The sequence below is a fragment of the Babylonia areolata genome, chromosome 34, assembly GCF_041734735.1.
Source record: "Babylonia areolata isolate BAREFJ2019XMU chromosome 34, ASM4173473v1, whole genome shotgun sequence".
Classification (NCBI taxonomy): Eukaryota; Metazoa; Mollusca; class Gastropoda; order Neogastropoda; family Buccinidae; genus Babylonia; species Babylonia areolata.
Genome location: NC_134909.1, coordinates 10,167,621 through 10,190,623, shown reverse-complemented (window position 1 = coordinate 10,190,623; position 23,003 = coordinate 10,167,621). Strand labels below are relative to the sequence as shown.

Below are 23,003 nucleotides of genomic sequence, written 5' to 3'. Positions count from 1 at the left end.
AATAGGCTGAAGAGACTTCCAAAAGACCAGCGGGTGGCCAACGTATGATCTCACCCAGCCCAAGTTCTGAGAGTGACACTGGCCGAGACAGGAGAGGGAGCATGATGAGGGACCAGCAACAGATCCTGCAGACATCATGAGAAACACTGGAGCAACCACTAATTAAGCCCCATATATCACTATTACAACAACAACACTACCACCACCACCAAGAAAATTACGAAAATGAAGACAACATAAACACACTTTTTCTGTCACAACACAAATCAGACAACAAGAGAACAGACACAAGAGTAAAGTTCTACCAATTAAGCCCAAGAGCAACAGCATTACTAAAACTATGATAAGAAGATTTGCACTTTAGACTGGAAATTGTTCTGACTGGGCAGACGACAGGTTTGGTAGAGGTGTCTCGGTACTGTGTTAGCCACAAAATTTGGACAACACCGAGCAAACCAACAGACCTAGTTTGCATCAGTTTGACACGATCGAGTATATGACACCAAAGTTTGTTAAATGGTTTCAGACTGAAAAGAAAATGAGTGACTCCCAAAAGGAAAATGTATGATTGGTCCTGAATTCCTCTGACAAGTACTCTTAAGAGCCAGCGTACTCCATCTGCAAGGAAATCTCAGCAATCACAAGTCACTGTTGTGTGTGTGTGCGTGTGTGTGTGTGTCCTCGCACACCTGCACGAAGGAGAAAAGAAACAGACCACAGGAACATACCGTTCTGTTTCTTCTCCGCTGGCATTACTGGTCTTCTGGACAGCTTTATGGTTTTTCCGGTTGACACAACACGCCACACTGAAATACATAAAAGCAACTTAATAGAAATGCCCATGTGTTTAAACCCAAGAGCTCTCTACATATAATATCTCTCTCTCTCTCTCTCTCTCTCTCTCTCTCTCTATATATATATATATATATATATATATATATATATATCGAGAGAGAGAGAGAGAGGGAAGCAGAGACAGAAACAGAGAGAGACTGAAAGGCAGACAAGTCCGATACAAGTTGTGGAGCAGAAGAGGTATTTGCATGCCCTATCGTTCAGCTGGTGTCATGGGAACCATCTTCATATCAGGGGGAAAAAAATAAAAGCAAACAAGCATTCGTGTCCCTCTCATCCTTTCCACCTATGTGTGTGTGTGTGTATGTGTGTGTGTGTGGCTCTGTGTGTGTGTGGGGGGCTCTGCGTGTGTGTGTGTGTGTGTGTATCCTCGTGCGCCTGCACGAAGGAGAAAAGAAACAGACCACAGGAACATACCATTCTGTTTCTTCTCCGCTGGCATTACTGGTCTTCTGGACAGCTTTATGGTTTTTCCAGATGAAACACACCACACTGAAATACATAAAAGCAACTTAATAGAAATGCCCATGTTTTTAAACCCAAGAGCTCTCTACATATAATATCTATCTATCTATCTATCTATCTCTCTCTCTCTCTCTCTCTCTCTCTCTATATATATATATATATATATATATATATCGAGAGAGAGAGAGAGAGAGGGGGGGGGGGGGGATAAGGGGATAGAGGTAGATAGATATATTGGTAATAATGTACAGTCTTTCCAATTTCAACTCATCAGGGTCTGTCAGCCCTGTTTACACGCTTACTAATCCCCCACACAAAAGTACAGACATCAAAGACCAACTCGGCTGCAGTCTGCAGCATACTGTCAGCAAAATCTCCATCGGTGAAGATCTTTCAGAGTTTCAAAGGGCAGTGACTGCCAGCTGTAACTGTTGGTGAACATGTTTTGGACTGGACATCACATTTTGAGAGACATTAACGAAAATGACAGACAGTACTCCCGGTAAACCAGCCTGTTACTTATTACGAGCATACCCCCAGTGGTTTTTACTTGGGGACCAATCTGGCTAACACAGGTCAACTCTGGGGTTCTGGGGTCTATGTAGGCTAGCCTGGAATGGACTCCAAGTGGGAAAAGTTCAACTCATCAGAACTGACCCCCACACACCCCCGTACCAACGTACCAACGCACTATTCTTATTTCGTTTATTCTTGCTTGGTACAGTTAGCATTCTAAACTGAGCCATTTACAGATTCTGGAAGTATGAAAACGAAGCTTTGTTCAACCGCAATTCTCCATCGATTTTTTTTTTCCTTTTTTGTGAACCACATTACTTTTTTTTTTTTTTTTTTTTTTTTTACTGCAGTGGTCTCATGTCGTGCTGGTCCAGGGGGAGTTGTAGCAGGCATGCAGCTGTGGTGTAAACTGAGTTAAGTTCTAAGGGGGAGTTGGGGGTGTGGAGGAGCCCGTGGTGTAAACTGAGTTAAGTTCTAAGGGGGAGTTGGGGGTGTGGAGGAGCCCGTGGTGTAAACTGAGTTAAGTTCTAAGGGGGAGTTGGGGGTGTGGAGGAGCCCGTGGTGTAAACTGAGTTAAGTTCTAAGGGGGAGTTGGGGGTGTGGAGGAGCCCGTGGTGTAAACTGAGTTAAGTTCTAAGGGGGAGTTGGGGGTGTGGAGGAGCCCGTGGTGTAAACTGAGTTAAGTTCTAAGGGGGAGTTGTGGGTGTGGAGGAGCCCGTGGTGTAAACTGAGTTAAGTTCTAAGGGGGAGTTGGGGGTGTGGAGGAGCCAGTGGTGTAAACTGAGTTAAGTTCTAAGGGGGAGTTGGGGGTGTGGAGGAGCCCATGGTGTAAACTGAGTTAAGTTCTAAGGGGGAGTTGGGGGTGTGGAGGAGCCCGTGGTGTAAACTGAGTTAAGTTCTAAGGGGGAGTTGGGGGTGTGGAGGAGCCCGTGGTGTAAACTGAGTTAAGTTCTAAGGGGGAGTTGGGGGTGTGGAGGAGCCCGTGGTGTAAACTGAGTTAAGTTCCAAGGGGGAGTTGGGGGTGTGGAGGAGTCAGCAGACAGTAGCCCCGAACGACCCCCAGGCCCCTTCATTTTCAAACAGCTTTGATTAATCCCATAGAAAAGGGGGTAATTTCAAATCAAGTTGAGGGTGAGGGGAGTGGGGTTGGAGATGCGAGGGGCAGGGAAGACAAGCCACAAACGACACTGGGGGCTGACCCAGAGTTATCCCAGGGTGGTTGGGGAAAGGGAGGGCTGGGGGAGGGGGTGGGGAGTGGGGGGGGGGGGGCCCGGGGGTCAACCTGATACTGTCACACCTGAACTAAGATGGAGGTCACAACCGCTGCATCACAAACTGTTACTTCTGTACGTCTCAGGTGGTGGGACTGGCCGACCAGCTGGTCCTTGCCATCACCACCAGAAGGAAGAATGTTGGCAGCAGCACACGTGTCACCCACAGTGACCTCATAGCCACTGGCGACACAGCCCACTCTGTGCGCGCTTCTTGGCGAAGTTGTGCTTACCAGCTGAACTGCCATGTCGTCTCTGCCATACTGTCATCGATCGAAGACTTCTTTGTCTTCTTTCATTCATGGGCTGCAACTCCCATGTTCACTCGTATGCAGAAACGAGTGGGCTTTTACATACATGACCGTTTTTACCAAGCCATGTAAGCAGCCATACTCCATTTTCGGGGGTGATCGAAAACAAGTCAGTGTACTGATGACAGATCATTGGTTACTACAGGGCAGTAAATGCTGCATTGTTGCTCCTTATATCACTGTGTTGATGAAGTGAGGGAGAGACAGAGACAGAGAGAGAGACTGAGACACTCGAACGCACAACTGACTTCGGAGAAACATCACACCACAAAGATGCAAACTTATTAAATGCTATCAATTCCGAAAGAACCTGTCTTCTGTTGCAAAAACATCATCTTGTATCAAGTATGACGGAAAGTTAAGACAATACGTTTAAATGACATAACACAGGCGGATTCGGAAAGAAGAATCCAAACCATGGAAATGAGGAATTATCGCAAGATACTGAACTCCCGATACGCTGATCATATCACCAATGAACGTGTGTGCCAAGCGCATCACACTGGACCATAAGAACATCTGCTGACATCAGTTAAGAAACTACAGGGTACGGCCATATAAAACAAATTCAGTGGCCTTGCAAAAACAATGCTCCAAGGAAGTGTTAAGGGAAGGAAATAGGGGGAAGACAAAAACAAACAAAAAGTAAACAAAACAACAAATAAACCAAAAAAAAAGTTTGCTCGACTGACAAATAGTGCAGAATAGACAGGAAAAAACCTTTTGTAGTGACTCGGACTTGGAAACGGAGAGACCTAGAGGAATCTGGAGAGCAGTCTGTCTTGGTGGTGTCCAAAACGACTCACTCTTTACAGAGTTAAGGAAGAACTTCTTGGTTTGTGGGCTGCAACTCCCCCATTCACTCTTACTTACACGAGTGGGCTTTCACATGTGTAAAAACTGAATGGGGTTCGTTTGATTCCAAGAGAGAGGGGAGCGTACAGGGGGATATAGGATCGACTGATGTTGCATACACTCACTCACTCTCTCTCCTCACACCAATAGCAGTACTTGTGTGGAAATCATTACTTCCAACATATCTCTGGTAAACATCTATCTGCAACAACATAGCACTGACCCTCAGTGCTCTCCTTGTTAATCAACTCATTAACCACATTACAATGTTCCTTCCCACTTTGAACAAAGTAAACCACTGACACATAGCACAACTCCTAGTGTCCTACACATGTTACCACAACTACCAACAAATCAACCATGTGTTCCACAACACTTGCTGTTACCTCCATGTGCACACACACACACACACACACACACACACACATGAAAAACCCTCAACACCACTGACAATGTGTTAGCCTACAGATCTGTTCAGTTTACACTGAACCAACACCACCTGCTATATACAAAACAAGTAAGTAATACATCAAAAATACAGAACAAGATATCTGTAACAAAACAGAAGAGGGAGGGGGGTAGGGGCTCAAAAGATATTGGCCAGTACTTCCCTCACTTAGTGGTTAGATTTCACACATTAACCCCTTTTCTTTCCACAAGCCACAAGATCAACTTAAACTGGCTGTTCCACTGACACAAAACATAGTTTCCCAACACAGCTAAGTTATCAACATAACATAAAACCATTACAAGTCATATACTCACAGCCCAACAAGGATTTCCTTGCACCTAACATCACGGATCAGTCAGCCAGCCTGTGTCCGTCAGTTTTTTTTCTGGGAGACAGCTAAGAACTGGCTGTGCTGACTGGTTTTATCCCTTCCCACAACATACTGTGCATACTAATGCAAGCTACAACACTCACTCCCCCAAGTAGTTGACCTGAAATAACGAATCTTTGCTTGTCCTAGTGTCACTATGTGAATGACTGACAGATTCACTGCTTAATCCCAATTTGTCCAGTTCAACAGATTGATCTGATTCGCTCCCTTCAAGACCTGTTTCTATACACATTCTATGATGACAAGTTCACCCGTTTACGTCACAAAGAGAGGGAAAGGGGGGCGGGAGAGGGGGGGGGTATGGCTTGAAAGACAGACCGCATTACTGCAATGTTCCGACATGCCAACACTGGCACGTTTCCAACATGCTGACATCTAATTCAGCACAGGGATTGCGGCAGACATCACATAACCACACATGGTTCAACAGCTGGGATCGGTGACGTGGTGTCGCTGACCAAAGGCGGGGGGGAGGAAGGGAGGGGGGGTGAAGGGATGGGGAGGGAAGGGGGACAGAGTGTGGGTGGTGGAAGGTGACACTGCTGGCACACTATAACACATGTATGACCATTTTTACCCCGACCTGTAGGCAGCCATACTGTATTTTTGGGGGTGTGCATGCTGGGTATGTTCTCGTTTCCATAACACACCGAACGCTGACATGGATTACAGGATCTTTAATATGCATATCTGTATCTTCTGCTTGCGTATACACAGAAAGGGGATACAGGCACTAGCAGGTCTGCACCAATGTTGACCTGGAAGAGTGGAAAAATCTCCACCCTTTACCAACCAGGCACCGTTAAATGAGATTTGAACCCAGGGCCCTCAGATTGGAAGGCCAACTCTTTAACCACTTGGCTATTCCACCCATCAGGGAGAAGAAGAATACAGACTATCCACGTCATGAACCGCCAGCGAAGAAAACAACAATAAAGCAGTGGTTGTGGAGATAAGTGCAGAATTTGGCCAGCCACGATTCAGAGCATGTTTGCTAACAGCTGATTTTTTCATGTCAGCTGATCTCATGCCGGTGACAATTTGCTGGAGGCGACAGTTCAGCCATAACGGCTGCGATGAAGCCTGCGAGACTCCTCTGCTCCAACAAACCTTACAGGCTGCAAAGCTTTGAGAGAAGGAAAAGAGTTGGAGAGACTGACAGACGGACAGACAGACAGAGACAGACAGTCTCAGGCAGACAGACAGTCAGACAGATGGGGTGACAGACACACACACAAGAAGAGAGAGGGTGAGAAATAAGAGACAGGTAGACACAGACAGTGGAACTACAAGAAAGAGATAAAAAGACAGAGACTGGGAGACAGACTGACAGAAAAACAGAAAGAGAGAGAGAGAGAGGGGGGGGGGAAGAGGAGAAACAGAAACAGATTGAGACAAGACACTGAGACCGAGTCAAAAAGATATGACAGAGAGAGAGCAAGAGAGAGAATCACTTACCATATTAGTCCACAAATCAACGCACCAACAATGCAACCCAACACAAATGATAAGATTTCCTTTGCGCCAATTGATGTGTTCTGCTCATCCAGCTTTGTGTACTCCTCAGCCGGCTTTGTGTTCTGTTCAGCCAGCGTTGTGTTCTGCTCGGCCAGCTTCTGCTCGGCCAGCTTTCTGTACTGCTCGGCCAGCTTTGTGTACTGCTCGGCCAGCTTTCTGTACTGCTCGGCCAGCTTTCTGTTCTCCTCAACCACCTTTCTGTTCTCCTCAGCCAGCTTTCTGTTCTCCTCAACCACCTTTCTGTTCTCAGCCAGCTTTCTGTTCTCCTCAACCACCTTTCTGTTCTCCTCAGTCAGTTTTGCAATTTGGTTCCTACAGTCCTTCAATTCTTGTGAATCTGTAGCAACACACACACACAAAATATATATGTCATCCTCTCTCTCTCTCTGGGGTCTGCATAAAGCCGCGTTGGAATGTGAATCTGTGCACTTGTTTGCGTTAAAGAAATTTCTAGGCGCAGATCTGTGTACACCTAATGATCTTATTTATGGTGAAACAAATAGACATCCGATATATATTAACTCTGCTATACAGTGTATACGTTATTGGCTTGTTACAAATGGAAGATTATAGAATACCTTATAGAGCTTACAAAATGTTGTATGAGATAGATATTAGGGGAAAGAGAAATTGGGTCACAGATGCACGTATTTGTTTATTTAGATCTGGATTTGGTGATGTATGGCTGAATCAAGGTGTTGGTAGTATAAATCAGTTTGTAAGACTTTTCTGGCAACGCTTGATTGATTGTAGATGGCAGGACTGGAATTACCATATTCAAAATAGTGAAAGATTTAGTTTGTACAGAACTTTTGGACATACACATGATGTTAAACAGTACTTGGTATGTAACATGGACATGTATTTGAAGTATGTAACAACAAGATTTAGGTTAGGTGTGTCAGATTTAGCTACACATTACTATAGATCTATACAGAGATTTTACTGACAATGATTTAATTTGCCCACTATGTAAAGAAGACAAAGACGAGGAGGTACATTTTGTTTTTCGTTGTCCAGCTCTTTGTAGAATTAGAGAAAAATATATACCACCTAAGTACCATCGACAGCCATGTTTATTCAAACTGAGTTTATTATTGTTATCCACGAGACTTGCTGATATATGGAATCTGGCACTGTTTTTACACCAGGCATTTCAATTTCGGGATATCGTGACATCTTAAGATGTTGTACTTCATTGCAGCGTTTATGTAATATGTGTACTTATTATGGTTGGTTATATATTTTCATTTTGTTTGTTATTACTTATATTGTCACTTACCCCTTCATAAGGGGCCAAGGCCTATTAATGAATAAATAATCTGAATCTCTCTCTCTCTACATATATATATATATATATATATATATATATCGAAAGAGAGATACACTTAGAGTGTATACACACACAATGTGTATACACACACACACACACACACACACACACACTATTCAAAACTGCTAAAACAACTTTTTTTTTCACAATAATAAAATGATATCATTACATGTAAATAATTTTCAATGGATATATTGTTGATAAGGCTTGATTATGCTTCGTGTGCGAGTGTGTGTGTGTATGTGTGTGCAATATTGTTGATGAGGCTTGTGTATGTTCCGTGTCACAGTGTGTGTGTGTGTGTGTGTGTGTGTGTGTGTGTTCAAACAACATGATAAAAACGACTTCATTCTATTTTGATTTCATTTTTTTCTATAATTTACTTCATTTTTTTGTGTTGTTTTTTGTTTGTTTATTTACTTCAGTCAATTTAATTTTACTGATATAATAACTTTTTTTCTTTATCTTGTTTTTATCTACTTCTATTCTATATTATGTCTTCTTTCTGGTCTATTCCATACATACTGGTAACAGCCTGAGGGTGGATGCAATTTGGAACCCACGGAGACTGTGTGTGCCTGTACATTCCATAAGATCAATATTGTACCATGACTTGAATTTAAACTTTAGTGCCCTGCCTTTGGGTTTGACTGATTCAATCAAACAGTGATATCCCCCCCACCCCACCCCCCCAAACACCCCTTTTTATTGCTATTTATCATACTTACTGCTAGTGCTTCATAAAAGAATTTAAAAGAAAAAAACATTTTTTTAAAAACATCAAAGAAAAGCAAAAATATGTACACACATACATGTTTACACATGCATGCGCATGTATGCAAGCATGTACACAATACATACATTTACACTGCACCTCAATTATCATTGAAAGTCAATGGACATTAAACGGAGACAAAAATGTATACAAAACATGACGCATGTACCATGTTTATTCAGAAGAATTACATTTGATTTTCAGGTAACCGAGAGACCAGAAACACTGGAATTTGCTCAAAAAAATTCCTGGCACTCACATTCAAGGATGAAATTTTCAGTGATTTTCTGTTTGTAGGAGCATGCAACAGTGAAAATCCACTCTGACAGTGTAACAAATGAAACTGCACACAGGAAAGAGAAAATTTTTCAAAAAAAAGGAAATAACCCGTGTAAAAGAACCCATGGCAACAAAAGGATTGTCCTTGGCAAAATATTGTGGGAAAAGGAAAATCCACTTTGATAGTTTAAAAAATTAAACTGCACACAGGAAAGATATTTTCAACAACAAAAAAAGAGGAAAGAACCCATACATGTAAAAGACCCCATGGCAACAAAAGATTGTTCCTGGCAAAATATAGGAAACAGGAAAATCCACTTCGTTAGTGTAACAAATGAAACTGCACACAGGAAAGAGTCTCTTTTTTTCAAAGAAAGAAAGAACCAATGTAAAAGAACCCATGGCAATAACAGGATTGTCCCTGGCAAAATATAGTGGAAAAAAAAAAGAGGATGAAATTTCCAGTGATTCTCTGTTTGTAGGAGTGTGTAACAGTCAAAATCCACTTTGACAGTGTAACAAATGAAACTGCATGCAGGAAAGATTTTATTTTTCAGGAAAGAGCCCGTGTAAAAGAACCCATGGCAACAAAAAATTGTCCCTGGCAAAATATAGGAAAATAGGAAACAAAATAGGAGAATCCACTTTGATAGAGTAACAAATGAAGCCGCATGCAGGAAAGATAATTCAAAAGAAAGAAAAAAGGGAAGGAAGGAAGGAAGAGGGTAGCCGCTGCTCTGTGGCAACCCATCCCCGCTACCTGTCTCCTTCCGGTGCAGGTGCACCCTAAATCTCTGCACTGACCTGCAGGAGTTATAGATGTCGGTGGTTCCACAGTGTCTGCTGGTGTCTTTGGTCCTTGTGTTACAGCTGTAGATGCTAATCAAAACAGATAAGATATGAAAAGAAAAAAAAAATGTAACATCGATGCTACAATGTCTATGTGCACACACACACACGTGTACACACACACACACACACACACGTGTACACACACACACACACACACACACACACACACACATACACACACACACATACACACACACAATCTGTCTATCTATTTATCTATCTATCTATCTTTTCATTTCAGTGAGCTTGACAACATATTTGTTCATCAAAACAGCATTTTTCACCACCAATTAAGTTTGTCTGATTTTTTTAAACAATTTACTTTGTCTGTGGTTGTGGTAAAAATGGTGCCAAAAAGTGGGACACTGCTTGGATTGTAACTTTTAGTTTACAACACCCTAACTTTACCGGCGCAAGCAAAACAATATTGAATTGAGTGTATCTAACAGTAATCCCACTGACAGCAAGCGACAGCAAAACACTATGCAGTAGAATGATTCTGACACATCCAAAAATACAGTGGACGTGCATTTCATTAGTTTCCACTGATGCCACCCGCACTGCATTCTCCCCTTACAACACAGAACAGCTTCAGCTGAAAATAAAGTTAGTCCAGAACGCACCTCGGGGGATTGATCTTCCTGCACACGATTGACTTTTTGGAAACCTGGAGCCTGCCCTTGGCCCCGCCCCGCAACACCAATGCAGTTATGAACTCAGTTCACTCAAAGCCTGTGCAAACCAGCACCTTCCTGTATCGGTTTTGCCGAGGAAGGTCGTGTGAAAACCACTGAGAAATATACAACTAGAAGAGAGACAGACAGACAGACAGACTGAGAGAGGCAGAATGAGAGAGAGAAAAAAATACAGCAGCATCAGGAAAAGAAGCAACAATACTGACCACCTCACAAAACAAACACTCACACGGCAGTCTCCGGCAACAAGTAATCGTGTCAGGGTTCATCTCAAGTATGAACTCAGAGGCAGTTGTGTCTGAAGTGTAGAACGTAACGGATTTGTCACTGATGCTAATGTCACACCCAGGTTCCTTGGACACAATATCATTGTCGCCTCTTGTGGTATTCCACTCTGCTGCTTAACCTTAGAATCTGCAACACGTGAAAACGACATGTATCTACCACAGATAGCGAGAGAGGGAGGGAGAGGGAGAGAGAGAGAGAGAGAGAGAGAGAGTGTGTGTGTATGTGTGTGTGTTTGAACAAACTGTCTATGCATGCGCATATGTGCCCACTTCATTCTTCTTTAAACAACACCTTATGAATAAAAAATGTAAATTAAAAAAAAAATTTCATAACCATTGTCTGATATCTAGGAATGATTTTTTTGTTCTTTTCTTCATCCTCCACTGGCTGCTCTCTCATCTTTGGTACTGATGCATCCAATTATCTGCTTTCTCTAATGTTTGTCAGTACACAAGTGAACATGAAGCGATAGCCAAGAAGTGGAGTGATGGTCTGGAGGTAACGCGTCCGTCCAGGAAGCGAGAGAATCTGAGTGCGCTGGTTCGAATCACGGCTCAGCCACCGATATTTTCTCCCCCTCCACTAGACCTCGAGTGGTGGTCTGGACACTAGTCATTTGGAAGAGACGATAAACCGAGGTCCTGTGTGCAGCATGCACTTAGCACACGGAAAAGAACCCACGGCAACAAAAGGGTTGTTCCTGGCAAAATTCTGTAGAAAAATCCACTTCGATAGGAAAAACAAATAAAGCTGCGTGCAGGAAAAAAAATTTTAAAAATGGGTGGCGCTGTAGTGCAGCGACGCGCTCTCCCCTGGGACAGCAGCCCGAATTTCACACACAGAAATCTGTTGTGATAAAAAGAAATACAAATACAACAAATACAAATAGTAGGGAGACACACAATTAGGAAGCGAGCGTCTAAGAGTTTGATTCCCATACAGACTAGGATTTTTTTTTTTTTTTTTTCACTCCCCACTCCGCTAGACCTTGAATGGTGGTCTTCGCGCTAGTCTTATCAAACTATAAACTAAGGTCCCGTGTGAAGTACATATACTTAGCACTTGTAAAGGAACCCAAAGCACCAAACATGTTGTACCTGGTAAAATTTAGTGGTGAAATTAACTCCAATGAATACATTGTGTGTGTGTGTGTGTGTGTGTGTGTGTGTGTGTGTGTGTGTGCTGTCCATAGCAAATACTGTAAAAAAACAAATACATTTGCTGACAAAAAATAAAATAAATGAAGATGGAAGGTGCTGCACTGTGGCGATGTGTTCTCCCAAGAGAGAGAGAGAGCAACCCGAATTCCAGACATAAATCTGCAGTAGTGAAACAGAATACCATACAAAAATCCTTTCCCCCTGCTGACTGGATGTTTCGTATTATAATGACCCCTCCACTTCCTCATAATTGAAGCTTACACTGATACAGTCCAAGGATTAAAGATGCATTTCATATAATAACAAATAAAAATAAGAATTATATATATATATATCAGGGTTCGTCATTAACATTTTTTCACATGAGCGCCTGCGCTCTAGTTTCAGAATTTTGATGAGCGCGAACTGAAAACTAAGAGCGCACACTAAAAACATAGAGCAACAAGTCTCAAACATAAATTCATTTTCTCACCTTTAATTCTTGTTTACATCAATTCCTCTTCGATACTTGAGTCACTTAATCCATTCTCCTCACTCTCACTCTCTCTTTCCGGCTTCTCAGTTTTCTGACGCTTTTGAAAGTTTGGCCTTCTCTTCCTTGGACCACACTTAGACCAATGATGGATAGAAGGAAGAGGGTCAAAGTCGGAGACATCTGAATATTTCAGCATTTGATTTTGCACGGCCGCGAAATCGATCGTGTGCTCCACTTTTCTACTCTTCAAGTCTGAAGAGCGCTCTTTTGCATAGCCTCCCCTGATTCACTAGGCCTACTTCTGGTTGAACTAACAAAACGTAAACAGACGGCTTTCAAACTTCGGTAAATGCAAAACGATCGCGCTTTTGACTCTTGTTTGTGATGGACAATGGAATAACAATTTAGATACAGTAGTGTATGCTTATGTCTTTTCAAAATCAAGAGCGCAAGCGCTCTGAGTCAAGGAATTTTCCAGAGCGAATTTGTTTTTTCAGAGCGTTCCGCTCAGCGCTCCCGTTAGTGACGAACCCTGTATATATATATATATATATATATATATATATATATATATATAAAAAAGAAGAAATATATAATTAACAGTATTCTCCCCAGTATAATTCTAAGATAAAGACGGAGGATCAAATATGCACTTAACATAGATTATATCAATTTCCTACTATATATGATAATACATAAATAAAAGAAAAAATATACAACAATAGTTTTTCTTTTCTTTCCTTCAACTCAAGTGTGGTAAAGATTATCCAAACTTCTATCATCATGCTTTCTTTTTGAAGTTTTTTTTTTTTACTTTTTTTTCTTTCTTTTTTCAAAATCTGTACTCACCTTTTTTTCCATCCTTCACAGTGAAGATGTATATAAAGGAACCTTTCAGGCTTTCTTTCAATCGGTATCTCACATATATTCTCCCATCGGGTCCCAAGCCAGATTCGCAGGCTTCATCTGGTATAGCTGTGGCATGCAACAGGAAAATAATATTTAATAGAATATATATCTTCATGAGTTTATAACCAAGTTTACAAGAGCTGTTTGGGTGGACAACAGTTATAGTATAGCAAGGAAAGCAGACTGTAAACATAAATCAAAAGCATGGAATAATGTATAAGCAGTTACAGCAAGAACACATTATGCAATATATATATATATATATATATATATATATATATATACAGTGTTCCCAATGGGCCTGATTTTTTTAGGGTCACTGTGACCCTTTGACTGGAATTTTTGAGGGTCATTGTCACATTTCTGAGGGTCAACAGGAAAACATACAAAAAATCAATGAAGACAATTGTACAATGAAAATGAAAAGAAACCCACACCTTCTCCAAACAAGGACATTCGAAATGCTTGAATACAATGAAAACACAGTCAACTACTTATAATGAGCACATAACCATACTCACTACTAATGAACACAAAACAGCGTTTGCCTGCATCGGCAAGAGAAGTTACTCTAACACGTTTTTGGCCAGCTCAGTTTCGTCTGCTATGCACTAGCCTAAGCTTAGGCCCACGATGCGTGCTTCGCGGTTTTCCTGGAAGCCGTAAGATGCTTGTTAGTTTCAGGAAAAAGTGTGCGTCACATTGTCGCACAGGGTAAAAATTTTGTGCGTCAAAGTTGTAAATCTGTGCGTCATTTACGCACATATGTACGTTTTTGGGAACACTGATATATATATATATATATATATATATATATCTGTGTGTGTGTGTGTGTGTGTGTGTGTGTATGTATGTGTGTGTATGTAAGTGTATGTATGTATGTGTTTTGTGTGTGTGTGTGCTCAAATTAGACACAAAAAAGCATATATATATATATATATATATTATATATATATATATATATATATATTAATTACGGAGACTTACCACGTGCTGATGCTGACATCAGACAAACCGCAAACACTTGAAACAGTAGTAACCGCTGCATCACTGTCATCCTTATTCAGCACAGAGCTCTGCAAAACATTAAAAAGGTTTTTGGTTCTTTTGGCCAATGAAGGCGTGTGAAAGCACAAAAAAAAAAAAAAAAAAAAATCACCAAGTTCCGGTGCTCCATGACCTGCATGCAACTGAGGCCACAAAAAAAAAAAAAGAAAAGAAAAAAAAAAAGATTGATTCTAAGTTTGGTACACATGATTGCATGATTTATGATATGATATTATATATCATATGATATTATATGGATTCCTTCCATATTATTGTCTTTTTTTTCTCTCTTTTTTTCTTTTTTTTAACAAGCCCAAAATCTGTAAATGAAAAGTTGTATTTATTCCATAAATGCTACTGATTACTATGACATATAGTTATTATGGAGTGCCAAGTATTGGTTTGATTATTTCCATGTTGTTTAGTTGATTGTGTAATTTATATACAAAATAAAACGGTGGTCGACCCAAAAAAGTCCGGGTAAAAAAAAAAAATTTTTTTTAAACCCACACTGAAGAGCAACCATGTACATGTTTACATTCTGAGAAGAAAGGACAACAGACACCTCAGAAGTTGCTCAGTCAAAGAGTCACGTGACAGAAAGAAACCCGAGGAAAAGAGTGTCACAGTCGTGGACACAATGGAATATTTATCGTTGTGAAATTACTGATAAAACTAAAGTGTTATCAGCAGTAAAATACTTTCCGGTGATCTTAGTACCACTTTAAATGTAATGTTCGTAAGCACCCAGCGAACAATACGATCCCCAACAGAGAAAGGAAAGACAGGATCGACTCAGAGGTAGAAAAATACGAAGAAATCGAGGGGGCCGAGTCGAAACGAGTACACAGAATGTAAGCACAATACACATGCAAGCCGCATACAACAAAATAAGGCCAAATGAAAACGCTTAATAGCCAAAAAAAGCGTTAGATGAGACAGAGCGAAAACCTGATAAGATGGCGTGGAGAGCCTTGGCCAAAGAAATGATTCAGTTAGAGGCGTTTGATTGGCTAAGAGCGGGCCAGACTAAGAGGGGCGTCTTTTCACTGTTAGCCGCGCGAAATTTGGCCAAACAGAGCAAACCATAGGCCTAGTTTGCATCAGTTTGACATGGTACAGTATATGACACCAAATGTAATGTTATTTCATACTCAAACGACACAGCCTGAAAATAATGCATTTCCACACTATCTGTTCACGCACACTACAAATCAAAACTTAAGCAAAGTGTGTCCAGTTAAAGCTAAAAAAAGCAGTCATCTAACTTCAAAACAACAAAAACAAAAGAAATATTGGAATGAAATAATAAATATATCATTGTATAATAAACTCACCTGAGGAAAGGCAATGCCTGAATTACGGTTTTTGGAGGAAATTATCAGTCACCCTCGACAATGTCAGTGCATATATCAGTTGTTACATGGGCAGGAAAACCTACTGATCATTTACCTTTCAGAAAATAAATATATATATATATATATATATATCCTTTATGGCTCTTTCTCCAATAACAAAGAGCACAGAATATTTTGAAAAATATATTACAGAAATATTTGGCTATAGGCTAGAAGCCTTTTGCCCTCATAATAATGTCCATTAATGTGCTTTTGGATCACTATATAGTGAACTGTTCCAAGGTTTATTCAGGCATAGTGTATACTACATTTATTTCTGACTCAATAAAGATTTCAATCAATGGAAAATACATGGTCCTTAAAAGTTTTGTCAATTTGGTTTTTGAAGGCATTTAGTAGTGATTTACTGATGATGCATTGATGGTGTCAGAGGAAAGGTTATTTCACAGATTAATAATACGGTTAGTAAAAAAAAATTTTTTTAAATAAAAATGTGGAACTGGTTAGTGACAAAGTTTGTCTTGTCAAGTTTGAAGCTGTGCCCTCAAAGTCGTATCAAATTTAGCCAAGGTGAACAGGGAAGAGGTAGTGCAGGGATCAAAAATACTGTGCATGATCTTGAATACTTCAGTGAAATCACCTCTTAGTTGCCCAAATTCTAGACTGGGCAGTTTAAGCTAGATGCTCCTCATAACTAAGGTCTCCAGTACCAGTTATACACTTAGTAAATCTGCGTTGAATGCCTTCAATCATATTTATGTGCTTGTTTTAAGTAGGGGCACCATACCAAGTTCCCGTATTCAATTATGGGCCTAACTAAAGCTTTGAATAAAGGAACCATAATTTCAGAAGACTTATTTTGCAATATTTCTCAAAAGCATACCAGAAATTTGATTTCCTTTTTTCACAGGAGCTCGACCTGCCCAACGAAGAGTCAATCCCTCTTGTCGGGGCTGTGTGTGTCACTCTGTGGTCTGTGCTGGGTTGGGTCCGGTGGGGAGCGGACCAGGGGTTAGTCCCTGGTCCTCCTGGGAACCCAGCATGCACCATAGGTGCACCCCAGTACGGGTAGAATGGGGGATACCACCCGTGGGCACCAGCCATCCCGTGACCCCAGCCCCAAGGGTCACTGGTGCCTTGACCTCGTTGAAGGGAAAAACCTGGCCAAGTCAGAGGGAGGTCAGGTCCGACTTGGGTGTCAGACAGGCCGAAAGGCCGGCGGTCTGACTACCCGGAACTGCCTGACACGCGCGGGACTCCCCCAGCAGGGGAGACCGGCCGGATAGCGGGGAGACCTGCAGAGCAGGTTGCCACGCGCCCAGAATCCCCTCCCGTGGGGAGACTGGGGTGGCTTGGCCCGGGGTGGGCTAAGTGGAGGTCCCCCCCCCCGGAACCAACTGTTTTTCTCCCCCAGGAGGAGGTGGGGGAGGGGGGTCGACCAAGAAGGGAGGAGGGGAAACAGCACTGGGGCCCCTGAGGGCCGTCTCCGTGTGGGGACCCGGGTAACGGCGGGGGGCGGCCTCCCCTTGGGAGTCCGCACCCAGCCGCGAGTTCCCACCACCAAGAGAGGACGTGCTACTCCCCCTTCCACCCGCCTCGCGCTGGGACACTTCGGGAGGTGACGCTCGAATCCCTTTCCCCCCGGTCCCCTTCATGACCGTTTTATCGGGACGAGCGTCCCCTCCGCGATCAGCGTCTGCAGACGCATCGCCGCGGTCCCTATCGGGAGAAATCATGAGCTCCGGGCCTGGGAGAGTCTCTTGGCGAGTATCTCTGCCAGCATCATGATCCCTGCCTTCGTAGGATGGCAAACGAGGCATGGTACCGCGCGTAAGCACCCAGCGAACAATACGATCCCCAACAGAGAAAGGAAAGACAGGATCGACTCAGAGGTAGAAAAATACGAAGAAATCGAGGGGGCCGAGTCGAAACGAGTACACAGAATGTAAGCACAATACACATGCAAGCCGCATACAACAAAATAAGGCCAAATGAAAACGCTTAATAGCCAAAAAAAGCGTTACACGAGACAGAGCGAAAACCTGACAAGACGGCGTGGAGAGCCTTGGCCAAAGGAATGATTCAGCGCTTATAGCTGTTAGAGGCGTTTGATTGGCTAAGAGCGGGCCAGACTAAGAGGGGCGTCTTTTCACTGTTAGCCGCGCGAAATTTGGCCAAACAGAGCAAACCATAGGCCTAGTTTGCATCAGTTTGACATGGTACAGTATATGACACCAAACACCTCTTAGTTGCCCAAATTCTAGACTGGGCAGTTTAAGCTAGATGCTCCTCATAACTAAGGTCTCCAGTACCAGTTATACACTTAGTAAATCTGCGTTGAATGCCTTCAATCATATTTATGTGCTTTTTTTAAGTAGGGGCACCATACCAAGTTCCCGTATTCAATTATGGGCCTAACTAAAGCTTTGAATAAAGGAACCATAATTTCAGAAGACTTATTTTGCAATATTTCTCAAAAGCATACCAGAAATTTGATTTCCTTTTTTCACAATATTACTTATATGTGTATCAAAGCTTAATTCTGGGTCCATGTGACCCCCAGAGCCTTTTCAGCAGTTGTACTATCCAGTACACGAGTTGATCCATTCTCTTGTATTAAGTAATCATAATGTGGATTGTTCTTTCCGAGGTGGAATACTTTGCATTTCTCCCTGGTTAGAATCATGGCATGTTGGTTTCCGGGTGTATGGATGGACGATAGCCACTGGAGGGCATGTGTCGCAGCTTCAACTTCCATCGTTAGGCTGGAGGTTGTGACTTTGTAGGCAGCATTCTCTTCCCAAATTGTTTTTCCATTTTGTTTCGCAGTGAATCCCCAACCAGACTGGTCTTTGGTGACTGAGCCATCTGTGTATATGATGATGTCCTCTTCTTTACCGTTTTCTTCTATGAGTAGCTTCACTTCCGCATCAGTTTTGCCCTCTGGCCATTCCCGACAATGTCTTCCTAGAGTGGGTGAAATGGCTGTGTTGAATAGATGGCTGAGGTTTTCGGGGTTTTTCTCCCATTCTTTTGTTTCTTTCAGGTCTTGTAGTCGGCATACTAGCTGGATTGTGTCTTCTGCTTGCCCCATCCATGATCTTCCTCGTCCTAGACGGCTGCCTTTTTGGTTCTTTGACTGCGTCATGCAGTGGGTTTTGAGGGTTTTCTAATGCTTTGAAGTAGGTCTTGACCTGTTCTAACTTGTTTCTGGCCTGCACTGAAGGAAGGTCAACATTGAGTAGTGTCTGCATTGCATGCGGCAATTTTCCTACGAGTAATTTAATCATCATATTCATACTTTTTTATCTTTACATTTATATCAGCGTCCAGAAGATTCTTGAATTGGTTAAGAGTTGGTGCTGTTTTGGTTAGTTCTGTTAGTGGGTTCCACCATTTTATAACGCGGTTAGTAAAAGTGTATGTTTTGGCATTTAATCGAGTATGTTTTGGGTATATATCTTTGCTAGAGCTTCGTGTTTTTTCAACAGTGTTAAATTCAAAGAAATCTTCCACTCTTAGATCATCTAAATTGTATATGATTTTGTATACTTGGATCATATCTCCCCTATATCGTCTATATTTCAGTGATGGAAGGTCCAGTTGCCTCAGCCTTTCTCCATAATCCATGTCTTTTAGTTCACTTACTAATTTTGTAGCTCTTCTTTGCACCCTTTCTATTGCTGCTTCGTGTGTATAATGCATGCAGAAGATCAAATACGGACGTTAAAGAACCTGTAATCCATGTCAGCGTTCGGTGGGTTATGGAAACAGGAACATACCCAGCATACACCCCTACTCCATTACCTCCACCTCCGAAAACGGAGTATGGCTGTCTAGATGGCGAGGTAAAAACGGTCATGCACGTAAAAGCCCACACGTGTACACCCAAGTGAACGTGGGAACTACAGGCCACGAACGAAGAAGATTGGTTGATTGAATCTTTAATGGGTCAAGAGACACAGCAAAGGCCTTTTTACAATTCTGCCCATTTAACGACACAAAACATAGAAATAAAGAACGACACAAAACATAAAAATAAAGAAATAAAATGAAATAAAATCAAATCATAAGAACGACGAATAAGAATAGTAACTGGAATAGTCTATTAAAGGTAACAAAACGATGAAAAGAACATTTGGTACAGTACATGTACGTACGTACTTACACACACTGTGTGTGTGTGTGTGTGTGTGTGTGTGTGTGTGTGTGTGTGTGTGTGTGTGTGTGTGTGTGTGTGTGTGTGTGTGTGAACAGCTTTACAGCCCTAATGACATGAGGATATACATACTGCAAATAATAACGTACGAGTTAACGTGTGAGTTAACAAAAGATCAAACACACACACACACACACACACACACACACACACACACACACACACACACACACACACACACACACACACACACACACACACACAATTATAAAACAAGCAAACAAAGACATACGTACACATTCACGCCCACACACTCAAACACACACAAATACACACACGCACTTACTCTTCATTTGCTAGCACGATCACACATACATTCAATTTTTCATTCATCATGGCATGGCAGCTGAACAGAGTACAAGCAAGCATTTGCAAAAGACCGCGAGTAGGTTAATCAAAATATTCTTATGTTAGTTTTAAAGAGAGATATGGCTGGAATTTGCCATTTCTTTGGAAGCATGTTCCATTCTATGCTTCCATTAAATGAGAGATTCATATTAAATAAATCAATTTTAGGCTTTGGGACAATAGCTCTGTCTGATTAACGTTGGAACTGGAAAGAAAATAATGATTTTAAATATTGTGGGCATGCGTTATGAACAATCTTATGCATAAGAATCAATGTGTTATATCTAATAAGTAGATGAACAGGTAATATTTGAAGTTCTTTGTGCATATTGAAGAAGAAGAGATGAACAAGTACATTGGTGTTGTTTTGGCATACACAGAATCATGTGACTGAGAACGTCAAGATATTTGGCGCTGAGGAGGATTTATCACACATAAACCAGTCAGTGAGAGACCTTAGGTTTCTTCTTTTTCTTCTTCATTTTCGTCTCCTTTTCCTTCTTCTTTTTCTTCTTCATTTTTGTCTCCTTTTCCTTCTTCTTTTTCCCCTCCTTTTCTCGTTCTTGGTGTTTTTATTGATATTGTTATTGGATTTGTTGTTTGTAGTGGTGGTAGTGGTAGCCATGGTGGGGTTTTTTGTGGGTTTTTTGTAGGTGGTGGTGTAGTGGTGGTGGTGATGACCGTGGTGGTGGTGGAGGTGGTAGTGATTGTGAAGATGGGGGGCGATGGTAGTGTAGTGGTGATAGTGATGGTAGTGGTAGTGATTGTGAAGATGGAGGCGATGGGTAGTGTAGTGGTGATAGTGATTGTAGTGGTTTTCTTCTTCTTCTTCTTCTTCTTCTTCTTCTTCTTCTTCTTCTTCTTCCCCCACACCCCCTTCTCCTCCTCCTCCTTGTTGTTTGATGTCAGCTTTTCCCTTCATTTTACTTTTGTTCTTTTTCATTTTTTCATTTTATTATCTAATTTTCTCCATCTCTCTCTCTCTCTCTCTCTCTCTCTCTCTCTCTCTCTCTCTCTTTCTCACACACACTCACACACACACACACACAATCACACACACACACACACACACTCACACAATCACGCAATCACTTCTTCTTCTTCTTCTTCTTCTTCTTCTTCTTCTTCACAACAGACAGATTCAAACAGAGAAGGAGACTGAGACGTAACAGCCACAGACAGGGAACATGGGAACAATGAAAAAGTGACAAAGGCGTAAAGAGACAGACAGAAAGACAGACAGAGGCAGAGACAGAGAGACAGCAACCACTGACAATTCTCGCCCAAGACATCAGTCTTACGACTAAATCAGCTGAAAAGTCTAGTACTCCTCCTGCGAAGACGATTAAACTACGGTGGACAGCCAGCATCAAAAGCACACAACTCAGACGGCGACCGTTTCCATCTAAGATCAAACAAAGCGGAGAGAGAGACAGAGAGAGACAGAGACAGAGAAACTCACACACACACACGCACGCACACACACACACACACACACACACACACACACACACACACACACATTCACGCATGCATGGTTCAAACACACAGACACAATTGACAGAAGACACGCAGACAGAGAGAAGGAGAGAAACAGAAAAGAAAGAGAGAGAGAAAGATGAAGGGTGGAAAGAGAGACAGACAGACAGACAGACTGACAGATAGACAGAGAGTGATAGTTTCCATCCAAGATCAAACAAGGGGAGAGGAGAGACGGAGACAGACAGAGAGACAGAGCGAGAGAGAGAGAGTGGGGAAAAGGTGTGGGTGGGGGGTGGTGGGGGGAGAGAAAGGAACAGAGACAGAGAGAGAAAGAGACAGAGGGATAGAGAGAGAGAGAGAATTGGACCCCCCCCCCCCCCCTCACACACACACACACACACAGAGAGAGAGAAAGACATAGAGTGAGTGGGAGACAGAGACGGAGGGAGAGTTGGAGAGATATGGAAACACAGACAGAGAGACAGAGACATACACGGAAAGACACCAAGAGAGAGAACAGAAGTCCATACGTATGTGGAACTGAGCTACAATCAATATGAAAAAAAAAAAAAACACAAAGGGTAAAGCGTGAGTGTCAGACAGACAGACAGACTGAAAAGCAGATACAGAAATCTTCTTTTGTGTTCGTGGGCTGCAACTCCCATAATATTATTCACTCGTATATACGCGAGTGGGCTTTTACGTGTATGACCGTTTTTAACCCGCCATGCAGGCAGCCATACTCCGTTTTCGGGGGTGTGCATGCTGGTTATGTTCTTATTTCCATAACCCACCGATCGCTGACATGGATTACAGGATCTTTAACGTGCGTATTTGATCTTCTGCTTGCGAAAACTCGCGAAGGGGGTTCAGGCACTAGCAAGTCTGCACATATGTTGACCTGGGAGATCGGGAAAATCTTCACACTTTACCCACCAGGCGCCGTCACCGTGATTCGAACCCGGGACCCTCAGATTGAAAATCCAACGCTTTAACCATTCGGCTATTTAACCATTCGGCTATTGTGCATGTCGGATACAGAAATAAGATTACAAAAAAAAATGTTGCAGATGCAAGTATACTGGCCAGCTCCCAAACATGCGCGCATAATATGCTCTCTGTCTCTCTCCCTCTGTCTGTCTGTCTCTGT

The 23,003-nt window shown here is 42.1% G+C and overlaps 1 protein-coding gene across 3 annotated transcripts in view; it reads right to left on the bottom strand.

The window, feature by feature from the left end:
• LOC143277405 (uncharacterized) overlaps positions 1 to 17,868 on the bottom strand; it is a 29,061-nt gene extending 11,193 nt beyond the window's left edge. The window contains exons 1-8 of one of the 3 annotated variants that reach the window (XM_076582199.1): positions 17,847 to 17,868; positions 14,387 to 14,475; positions 13,340 to 13,465; positions 10,797 to 10,981; positions 9,825 to 9,899; positions 6,574 to 6,970; positions 1,273 to 1,347; positions 729 to 806 (exon numbers count right to left, since the gene is read on the bottom strand). In XM_076582199.1, coding sequence (XP_076438314.1) covers positions 729 to 806; positions 1,273 to 1,347; positions 6,574 to 6,970; positions 9,825 to 9,899; positions 10,797 to 10,836 — 665 coding nt within the window. In that variant the 5' untranslated portion in view covers positions 10,837 to 10,981; positions 13,340 to 13,465; positions 14,387 to 14,475; positions 17,847 to 17,868. Of the gene's footprint in view, positions 1 to 728; positions 807 to 1,272; positions 1,348 to 6,573; positions 6,971 to 9,824; positions 9,900 to 10,796; positions 10,982 to 13,339; positions 13,466 to 14,386; positions 14,476 to 15,397; positions 15,448 to 17,846 lie in introns of those variants that run through there. The other 2 variants (XM_076582198.1, XM_076582200.1) reach the window with 2 other exon arrangements.
• Positions 17,869 to 23,003: the final 5,135 nt, after the last annotated feature.